Source organism: Ammospiza caudacuta, chromosome 4 (genome assembly GCF_027887145.1).
Source record: "Ammospiza caudacuta isolate bAmmCau1 chromosome 4, bAmmCau1.pri, whole genome shotgun sequence".
In the NCBI taxonomy this organism is placed as follows: Eukaryota; Metazoa; Chordata; class Aves; order Passeriformes; family Passerellidae; genus Ammospiza; species Ammospiza caudacuta.
In genome coordinates this window covers 60,254,218-60,265,603 of record NC_080596.1, presented here as the reverse complement: position 1 = coordinate 60,265,603, position 11,386 = coordinate 60,254,218, and the positions used below count along the sequence as shown (strand labels likewise).

At 44.4% G+C, this 11,386-nt stretch overlaps 1 protein-coding gene across 1 annotated transcript; it reads right to left on the bottom strand.

Annotated features, from left to right (window-relative positions):
• Positions 1–332: 332 nt before the first annotated feature.
• GRPEL1 (GrpE like 1, mitochondrial) lies at positions 333–6,910 on the bottom strand. Its single transcript, XM_058803615.1, has 4 exons — positions 6,707–6,910; positions 5,283–5,451; positions 3,708–3,789; positions 333–1,247 (listed from the first exon to the last, which is right to left on the bottom strand). Exons 1-4 carry the CDS (start codon positions 6,775–6,777, stop codon positions 901–903), a joined length of 669 nt encoding a protein of 222 aa, XP_058659598.1. The 5' UTR covers positions 6,778–6,910; the 3' UTR covers positions 333–900.
• Positions 6,911–11,386: the final 4,476 nt, after the last annotated feature.

The following is an 11,386-nucleotide window of genomic DNA, read 5'->3' as shown; positions in this document are numbered from 1 at the left end:
AAATGAAACTAAGTTCACACTTTGGTTTGAGCCACTTACATGCAATGATTTATATAAGTCTGAAAGAAATCATATACCAAACTGTCAGCAATTTACTTCTTTGGGTGTTCTGGCTCCCATCAGGATTGTAACTACAGTTTGCATAACAAACTGATTGCAAAGCTGGAAGTTACAAGACTATAAAAATTATTTAAACCAATTTATACAACATTAAATTAAAAATCCAGAGATATGATAAATTCTATTGGTTCTTCAATGCCATACAAGTATTAGATGGTTTTCCTGATTCAATGTTAGTACAGGACAAAAAGGTTGAGCAATTACAAAAGATATCTAATCTCCATTGCCATTTATTTACAGTTCAGAATTCACACAGGTTTCAGTTTCAGTTGTTGAGAGATTATTTTTTAATAGACAAAACAGGGCATTTGTCACATCGGTGTGTAAAAGCTGATGGGTGCTTGCAGAAGGCAGGTTATTTGTACTACATCACCCACTTCTGCAAGGTGAGATTCTACGAAACCAAAGGAACTGTCGGAACCACTATCTGCATTTTCAATCTACACACAGTGATAAACTCGAAATTGCACCACTCTTGTGAGCGTTTCATTCTTTTCAATTTAATTCACCATCTCAGGAGCAATAGTTGTATAAAACATTATCTAATCTAAAGCATTAGAGGGCTTAATGGCTTTCTTCACACTGAAGAAGAGCTCATGGAACAGTGATGTCGAAGGCCACTAAGCAGGAGAATTTCATCGGTTACTTCATTTTCACTGGGAAACCTCAACCAACTCATGTAACCCTCTCAGGGAGCAGAGGAACGAGGGAAGCACGGTGTGAGAGAAACCATGCAGCTGTTTAATAGTGGTAGGCACCGGAGCGCCCCAGGCGGAGCCGCTACGCGTCCTTGACCACGCCCACGAGGGCGGGCCGCAGCGTGCGGCCGTGCAGCTTGTAGCCGACCTTGGAGACCAGCGCGACGGTGCCGGGCTCCCGGCCCTCGGCCGCCGTGTGGAACAGCGCCTCGTGCTCGTACGGGTCGAACTTGGCCCCCACAGGGTTCAGTCTGAGCAGGCCGTGCTTTTTGAACACCTTCTGGATCTGCATTTCGGTCATGACAAGACCTTCGTACAAGCTCTTCAAGTGAGGGTTTTCATCTTTGATTTCTTCTTTTGGAACGCTTTCTGTTGCTTTCTCCAAAATGTCTGCAACTTCTAGTAAGTCCTTACAGAAGCTCTGGATCCCTGAAAATGTATAAAGGAGGAGAGAATGGGATTAGTCCACTGAGGGAAACAAGAGTTCAAATCCCCCAACCTCACAACCCCAAAAGCTACAACAATAATCTGCACTCAGACTTTTAAGAATATATGAGATACTGTAATCATTTGGGGTAAAATATCCTTTCCAGTTTTGGATGATTAAATAAATTACTATTAGAGATACCTTGAAATCCACACCATCTCCTCTACTTCCACGGAAAACAAAAAAAAAGTGATTTTAACTCAAACCTAACAATAACAGAATTCTTACCAAAGTTACCAAAACCTTCAGTTGGCTTCAAGTAGTTTCCTCATGTCTCTCTCATCACCTAACTCCAAAGCATTATGTTGCCCTATTCCTACCTTTCTACCTTTTAATCTGATGTCATAAAAAGATTTGCAGAAGATAAGCATGTAATCAGACTCATGAGCATTTCAAGAGATGAACAAGGATTCTTCCTTGAATGAAGAGAACTTGCACCTCTCCCTCCCTCTACAAACCTCTTTTACAGAATCAGCAGCTGTGCCTTGCAAATACTGAGCAATTTCCAAATTAATCCCAGTCCTTGTCCTGAGGCTGTTCTGTGGCTCACACTAAGAGAATCTGGACTATTTTCACTTAAGGCATCAGCAATCAAGAAAAAATTAAAACATTTCAATAAATTAACACATTCCTACAAAGAGGTAAGCAAAGGACAAACAGCACTGGGTTTCAGTTTGGGTTTTGATTTGGTTCTTTTTTAAGCTGGATCCAGCCTTTTTAATTCTAGATCACATTCTGGATGGGGCTTTTTCCTTACCAAGAAGTGATATGACCATTACCAGAGGCCACATCTCTGGTTTAAACAAAAACCCCCACAGCTGTAGAAGCACCTTACAAGATCTGTGGGATCAGCTAGTTGTCAGGAAAGGGTCTCTCTAAAAACTGCTCAACTCTGTAGAGACTCAAGCTCTTTATAGAACAGTGACTAACAATGTCCAAGTAGTTCCAAAAATCAGGAAAAAAAAAAAAAAAACTGTCATGGTTTCAAACTAGAAACTAGAGCTGTGATTGGGGCTGAACTGTACCAAATATAGACAAATCAGCTGTCTAGTTATCTGGATCAAACCAAATAACCAAACTCTTCAAAAGATGGTTTGGTTTGGTTTTTTATTGCATACATTATGTTTGCAAATATCAGTGACTGCAACTCCCAATTTATGCAAGTCTCAGAAATTACTTTCTCCTTTTTCAACAGAACAAGCAGTCATGCATAAGCAGTAAAACCTACAGATTCTATGTAATCTAGTTTTCAAAATAAATTAATTTATATTGTAGCACCTCTAAGCTGAGACATGACTCCAAGTACTCTGCAGTAAGTAGAACATTAGTCAAACAATGCTTATTGCAAATCAGCCTCAGGATGAAGCACTCAGACATCCATGAAAAGGAATGCAGGAGTACTGTGTACTTTTCTTACAGTACACATTAACTGGAGACCCTTGTTCAGAAATGAGAACTTGAGTACTGAGAATTCAACTACAGCTGTGTATGCTGTGTGGTGAAAAAGAGAACTCATTTTTCAAACACCAGGATAAAACAGCACTCTGCTGCTGCAGCATTTGCACACAACTTCTGTTTTACAGATTTGTGCTGGGAATGTCAGAAAGCTAAATCAGATGCTACTAGTTTGGCTCTTAAAGGAAGATGTGGTTCTAGCACTCCTTCACAGCCAGTGATTGTACATTTCTACCACTGAAAAGAATCCATTCATTCGGAGGTATTACTTCTATTTGAAAGCTATCATCTTCAACAGACTGTAAAAGGCTAAAAAAAACCCCAGAAAAATAACCCAAAATCAAAAAAGGATCAGAACAGAAAACAACAAAAACCCTCAAACAAAATATAAAAACCCCCAACCAACCAAAAAAGCAAAACAAAAAACCTCAACCAACCCCAAAACACCCCCCAAAAACCAACCAACCCCACAAAAAAGCCCCCAAACAACCTAACATCCCCCTCCCCCCCCAAAAAAACAGAACAAAAAAAAAACCCAAAAAAACCAAAAACAAAAAAAAACACCAAAAACCAGAAACCCAAACCAATATTCTATGTTCTTGGTGAGATCTGAGATCAAAGTACATGAAAAGGCAAACTTCAGGCTGCAAAACTTACTAAAAAAAAATCTACAAATGCAATACACATTGTAGGAAACCAGATACTAAATTTAGAGAAAGTGTCAGCTGTTGACTTCATCAGTTGAAGTCTTGCCCTTGGCTGGGGAGATGGTCACAATTCTGATGCAAACTGAGGAAACTGTTCAGACCCCTCTGTCTCAAACACATTATTTAAGCAAGTAGTGAGAATCACTGGGAAGCAGAACTTGTCAATACAATAATAAGCCAGTCAGTTTCATTGTTCCAGGTTTTGCATTTCCTGGCTCTCACTGAGTGAACACCACTGACCGTATAACTTTGCCTCCTCCACCAGTTTCTGGCTCCTTTGCCTCACGTTTTCTGCATCTGCCAAGGCACGCTTGTACTTCTCCTAAAGAAGAAAAAACAGTAACAGGAGTTATTCCTCCTAGTCAGGCAGCTGACAACAATCCAGCATAGTCAGTATAAAACAGCATTTTAAACAGCTTCATACCCTCAATCCACCATTTAGGGGAATCTGAACGAACATGCCAATTATCACCCCATCCCTCCTAGCAAGACAAAAGTTTGCTTCACTTCAGAAGGACAGAAATGAGGGAAAGGAAATCAGATGGTTTTCCAAACTCTTAGCATTTGTCAACAGATTAGCTGGAAAAAATTTTCTCTCTACAGAGATATAAAGTTCTATGAACCCAGTAATTCTGCTTTTTCTGCTGTGGGCTCCCAGAAATCCTTCATCAGTCATGAGGTGCAGTGACACTACAGCAAATCAGATTCATCCCAGGCATGACTTTCAAACCATCTCTTCCCTCTCCATAAACACCAGAGAGTGCCTTCAGTTTTCTCAGCCTTTACAAACTGAAGCCTAACTCCTCTCTTGTTTAGGTCAAGTTTTGGTGTATTCCTAGAAATATGGGCATTTACCAGGAGCTGCACTATGATGTGAAATACAATAAAATTAATAAAATAAAAATTCACACTGAGTGCTTTACCAACTAACCCTGAATATGCCTGAGCTTTGAATGCCAGTGAAGAATCTCAAAACAGAATAAAAATACTCAACAAGCTGCCTGAAGAGCTCTATTAAGCAACCAACAGCAAACTAAGGCATTAAATGACATCTCCAATTTTTCCTGTAGAGCTTTGGGAAGGGCAACAGAAAGCAAACTCAATCAAAGTATGATCCACAGGTGCTGGTTCTACAGAAGATTCTGGGCTACCTCTTGAAGTCTCAAATGTCAGAAAGACATTTCATATAAAGCATTCATTAATATTTTAGCTTAATGCCACCTCCCACCTCCCAGGGCATCCTTCAGCTGCTGCAGTTGTGCACAGGAGAGAATGCAAGATACACGAGGCAACACAGAAGGGATGTGACACTTCAGCCTCGAGTCTGAAGGGCTCTCCAACAGAAAAGATTTGAAACTTCCTAACAATGGCCTAAGTACACTATTGTACAAAAGCTAAGCACTATTAACTCTGACCTTTGGAAAGCCAGCAGCTGTTTCCATGAAGTCTACTGTCAACACACAGAAATGCACACACCAGAGACACATTCACACCCTTCCATGGCTCACAGAAATTGCTTCTCCACTGAGCAAAACGTATGTGAAAATCAGTAACCAGTTTTCTGGCTGGAAAAGGTCCAATTCCATCCAGAAACTGAAAAGAAATTATCCAAGATATTAATTTTCAACCAGGGATGCATCCCAGATCTTGTAGGACATGTACTCTTAAGTTTAAAGAAATTATTAAATTGTGGATTTTACACAACTGAACAGAAGTCACATAACCACATCCAGACTGTGCACTGAGCTCCCACTGTGCAGGCTCTTGGGCACACAGCTTGCAACATGTGCAACCTAATAACCCAGGGGCACTTACAGTAACTTCTCTTAGCTGTTCTTCCAGTTTGGCCTTTTCTTCAGCTAGCAGTTTTTCAACAGAGCTGGGTTCCACCTTCTGCTCATTTTGGCTCTGACTCTGGTCTTCTTCCAAGTTCTGGCCAGTATTTTTCTGTTGTGTTGCTGCACAAAGCAGTCGTGGCGATGTTCTAAGGCAAAAAGATGGAAATTATTATTCTGGTGCCTATTTTGTAAGATATCAGCATTTTCTAGATATAAAAGACACTTTGACACATAACATCCACAAAATTCCCACATCAAAGCACGAATTCATACAATTCTAAGCTTGTGAATACTGCGTGCAGAACCCGCTGCCAAAAGCAGCAGACCTCCGGCCATTTAAATTGTAGCAGTAAGTAACTGTGGCAAGATATCAGCTTGTAAGTGTCCACTACACTCAGTTTATAGTCACAGAACTTCACAGAGCTTCAAAGGGGAGTGCGCGTTTTCAGCCCTGCGCTCTATGAAGAAACAAATTCCGTGATGCAATCGCCGGCAAGAGCCTCCCAGAAAAGCCAGGCGCAGAGCCGGGCCTGGCCGCTGGAGAGGCACCCCCGTGCCGCCTGTCCCCTCAGAGCAGCGGCACCCCCGTGCCTCGTGTCCCCTCAGTGCCTCCTGTCCCCGCTGTGCACCGGCACCCCCGTGCCGCCTGTCCCCTCAGTGCCTCCTGTCCCCTCAGTGTACCGGCATCCCGTGCCGCCTGTCCCCTCAGTGCCTCCTGTCCCCTCAGTGCACCGGCACCCCCGTGCCTCCTGTCCCCTCAGTGCCTCCTGTCCCCTCAGTGTACCGGCACCCCGTGCCGCCTGTCCCCTCAGTGTACCGGCACCCCCGTGCCGCCTGTCCCCTCAGTGCCTCCTGTCCCCTCAGTGTACCGGCACCCCGTGCCGCCTGTCCCCTCAGTGTACCGGCACCCCCGTGCCGCCTGTCCCCTCAGTGCCTCCTGTCCCCTCAGTGTACCGGCACCCCGTGCCGCCTGTCCCCGGCAAGCAGCGGGGAGCCCGGGCCCGCCCGCACACACAATGGCTCCCCATGCCCCGCGGTGTTCTCAAGGCTGAGCGAGCCGAGCCACCCAAGGACGAGGCTGCGGGACCAGCGCCGCGCTCGCACAAGGGTTCTATCCCCGCCCGCCGCATGGACGCTCCGGGCCTGGAGCCTCCGGTCTCCCCGCAGTGCCGGGCCGAGCCGGGCCCGCTCTCCCGGAGAAGAGCAATGGAGAGCACCGAAGAGCGGCGGGGGATGGGGGCGGCCCCGGCCCAGCCCGGCCCGGCTGTCGGATAGGGTTCTTCAGGGCTTGGGAGCCCAGCGCGGCGGGCCCGCGCCTCGCTCTCCTCCCGGTGCGGCGGCGAGCGCGGCCCCGGCCCGAGTGCCCGGTGTCGGGCGAGCGGCGCGGCGCGGCCCCCTCACCTCAGTGCGACGCTCAGTAGCGGGAGGCGCGGGCGCACCGCTCCCCGCACGCACTGGGCCACGGCCGCCATGGCGCCTTCCTGCCCTCCGGCCGCCTCGGCCCGCCCCCCGCCCCCCGCCAATCAGCGAGCGGGCGGGCCGGGAGTGACGCGGCCGAGAGCCAATCAGCAGGGCGGACGCACCGCCCCGGGCCGAACATGCGGCTATTCCGGGGCGCGGCGGAGCGCCCAGAGGGGCGCGCGCGCCTCGGCCCACCGTGACGCGCGGAGGGCGGGGCCGCGGGCGGGGCGCGGGCCGGCCGCCATTTTGTCTGAGGGGTGGGAGGGGGAGGTCGCTGTCCTGTCCGTACGCTCGCGTGATCCCCCCATTCCAGCTGTGACTGGAAAAGTTTGAAGATTTTAGTTCATTTTAAGTGCTGGATAAGCCCTTTACAAATAACACCTTGTAGCACCCGTCAGTAATTTGCAAATCTCCACAGAGCGGTTTCGATCCATACACGCTCTAACTGCTGTGTATACTCGTTCTGGACAATAATTTCATTTAATGAAATCTCGAGCTTTCATTAAGTGGGATAATGTTGCTAATCCACTAGTTCCAGATTGGGCCACCTGCTTGTGCAAGCTGTTTGTGCAAGTGTCCTGTGTCACTGGAGGCTGAGGGCGCCCTGCCCGTGGTGCTGGGATAGCTGAACTCGGGCAGTTCCTCTGCTGCTTTGTCAATATCTTGTTAAAGGGCAGGGGGAAATAAACCCGGGTCACGTATTTATTGTGCAGCCGTGAGGCTCAGTGCTGGGTTATGCACAGATGCCTGAAAGCCAGCTGTTAGCCTGATTTCTGCACACGTTTGTGCACTCTACTAATGAAATCTGAAGGATAAAGATGCAAATTCTGTAATGGAAGTTTAGTAGTTGTTATACTTAAGTGAAAAATTAAACTGCATACTGAAAGAAAAGGTGTACAAGACATTTTTGGCTCGCTGCATGAGGATCCCGTGGGACCTTGTTTGGTACAGTGGAGCTTTGCCAGAGCACACCAAGTTCCAGCAAGGCCTTTATTCAGCAGATTGCTTTACCTGGCTTGGGCTGTGCCACAGCCTGTGCAGAAAGCAGGATAAATGGAGCAGGTCAGTGGCCTCATACCACAGCAAGTTTAGATCCCACTGAGCCTTATTTTGTCTGTGGCTGTTCTGTGATGTGACACTGGTACATTCCCATAACACAGCAAAGAGGAAGGTTGTGTGCCATGTCCTGTCCACATGGAGTGGTGGTCAGTATCTGCTTTCCAGAAAGTTGATGAGTCACAAATTTCAAGCTTTATCCTCAGAAATACTGAAAGAAATAATTGAGGAAATTTGTTAAGATAATGATGAGAAAGAATCATAGAGAACAAGGAGAAAACAAAGCTATAAAGGATGATGTCTACCGAAAACCATGAAGAAATGAGACCAAGAAGGCAATTGGATCTTTTTAAAGATCCAATATTTTTAAAATGCTTCCTGAAAAGATTCTTCCTTGCAAAACCTAGACAAGGAGTCTGTCTGTATCATATTTCTTATGGGTTGTTTTCCCCCACATCTTTGGATGTCGATTCCTGTTTCAGCTTGTCTCCATTTCTTTGCTGCCCACCATCTTTGGAAGTCGTGCTTGATTAGTGATTGATCACAAAATCACAGAATTGATAATAAAAGATTGAGAAGAACCCACTGCCAACATATCTCAACATCTGAGGATATATATTAGACTTTATATGTCTGGAACAATACCCTGCTTGTATGAGAAGCCATTTACCCCAAATGACATTTCACTGCCCTTCAGCAAGTAACCTTTCAAGGTAAGGGACAGTGAAAATGCATTTTGTTGTGAGTCATGCAAATTTCCCAGCTGCCATGAAAAACCTGCAGCTGGCTTAGATGCTGATGGGTCAAGACCAAACAACATCTGCAGCTTCAGAAGAAGAACATGCAAGTTTACTGGAGCTTGTTTGCATCCTGGCTGCTGTTGGCTGTAAGTACTGTCCCACTCAAGACTTTTTCATGTCTTGTTTTGACTCAGGCTATTGCAGGCTGTTCTGGGTTTATTGCAGAGTCAGCTCTGGAGTTCAGTGTTTTTATACTCAGCTCCTGAATATTCAGCATCTGTTGCTGGGCCTGGTTGGCTGTCATAGTGTTCAGGAACAAGCACAGTTTTTTCTCATCCAGTCTTCTCCCTATCAAGCAGTCTTTACTTCTTCACATAAATACTGGGTTTGAATATGAATTGAAGATAAATAATGCTTATTCTGAATTCTAAACAGTCAACCATCATCCCTGCATAGGCCATTCACTTAAGAGATGGACTCAATGATTCTTGTGGGTCCCTTCCAACTCAGAATAGTCTGTGATTCTGTGAATTAGCTGCCACTTTTCAACTTGTGGTTTGAAAGTGATTTTAACCTCTAATTTCTCTGAGCCTAATGATAAAATAAAATAGGATAGCATTCCCACTTCCTCTAGTGATTAACTTTGTGATTTTGGGCAGTTACTTAACCTCATTTCTACATTTCCACAACTACAATTAAGGACAGTAATCTTTCAGGACTTTACAAGAAAGTTGTGTAGTGAGTACAAAGAAATTTCTATGATATTTTGAAAATTCAGAATATCAACTGAATGTCTCTTTTTATTAATATTGCACTTGCAGTAAAAACCCATAATACTTCAAGATGGAAAATGCCACAAGTGTAAGATCTGTGCTTGAAAACTTAAATGAAAAATTAAGGCATTTCTATTTCTCTAAAAGAAAAAAACCCCAAACCTTGTTCAGAGTCCTGATGCTAGGATGTAGTTTGTTGCTATTCAGGCAGCAAACAGAATGTCATTACATTTGTGTTTCAGATATGAACTTTCTTATTAATGTTTTGAGGGTAAAGGAAAAAGGCTATTGTATCTTCTCCAATCAAATGTTCTATCCCAGCCAGAACCAAATATTGAGCTGTGGTAGGAGCAAGCTTGGGGTGGGGAGGAGACCACCAAAAATATCTCTGTAAATATTCCAGCAGTGACCTTTCAGGCCAGTAACCAGGAAATACCTAAATCAAATTAAAAAATAATAATGTAGCTGTAAGCCTGTTACTGAACCATACAGCAGTGAAGACAAACATTAGTACCTCTGCCCTTTAGAAAAGATCACAGATCACACCACACAGCCAGAATCTTCCATAGTCTGCTCTGGGAAGATGCCTACTGGCAAATTAAGGGACTGATCCTTGTGTATTAAATAATAGCAGTTCTTCTTCTGTAAGGGTTATCAAGACTGAGAATCAGATAATCCATGGGTTCATTTCAGACAGAGGACAATAAAGTTGAAATCAGTACTTGAATTCAGAAACTTTTAATCCTGAAATGCAGGTTGGGATGTGTGTGTAGGGAGACAACCTTATTTGCTTTTAATTACAGCAGTACTAAAATAGTTAATCTGTGCATTCAGAATTTATCATTTTTACTGTAAACATTTTAAGAAAACTCTCCCAAGAGTGAATGTGTAACACTTGCATTCTGCCTGGTTTCTCCCTAGGCTGAAAATACAGAATCATACATCTTGCTCTGATTATAAAGAGTACTTTTGAGCTCCCATAGCCTTTTGCTAACTAGTTTGAAGGGTGTATTTTGTAACCATCTTGTTGCCTGGAGAATGTTGTCGCTGTGTTGGAAAGCTAATAGCTATAGCCACAGGGCTCTGAAGAGCACTAATTAGAGCAATTGAGAATAACAAAAGTTCTGTTCCTGGGAGGACACCGAAGTGTTCCTTCCCCAAAGCAGCATGCCACAGTTTCAGAGGCAATTTATTGTAATGTAATGCATAAGTCATCTGGTATCCCAAGGATTTACAAATCTGGCTATCTGTTATAGTTCTCTTAGCCCTCATATTGTTGTGGACACTCGTGTATGCCTCGTGTAGCATTCCTGGAGTGATAAAAATGGGAAAACTCTGCCAATCAGGCATTGTCTATCTTACTTTAGTTAGTTACCAGTCAGAACCAAGCTGTTCAAATGCACAGAAACAATTTACTGTCATGCTGATATGGCTTTCCACCTTGAGACAAAATTATGGAGCATTGAGAGAAGAGTTGTCAAACCTGTTGTGGTTCTTTGACTGTGGTGTCATGGCTTTTCTGAAGATTTTTTTCATAAAAATCAATTGTTGCCTCTCAGTTTACCAGGCCAATTGGACAGAAGGGGAGATCAGCTCTCTGGTCACATTCAGATTTGCCAAGAAGAGAGCAGTTGTTGGTCTCTATTTCTGCACATAGGCTAACAATGGAATGGTACTTTGACATTCAGATCTACATTTTCCTCTCTTAATTTTTCTTTAAGGTTTGATGAATTAGTTGCTGTGGGCTTTTTTCTGCTGCCTTTGTGTACAAGTGATTTGTATTAGTCAGAGCAAGTGCTGTACAGTGAAGGATTGCCAGCCAGATGCTGGCAAATGGGCTGCCAGTAGCACCACAAAAGCCTGAGGTGGCTGTTTACTGCTCAGGTGTGACTTTCTCCTTTGCTTATGACATATTTTTTGTGATGACTGACAGGATGTTGAACAGCAGGGTTGGTTGGGCTGGTGCAGGGAGCTCTGTTTCATCACAATGTTTCAGGGCTCAGAATCCCAGTGCAGTCCCAAAGGCTTTCTCTGAGCTCCCAGCTGGTTGA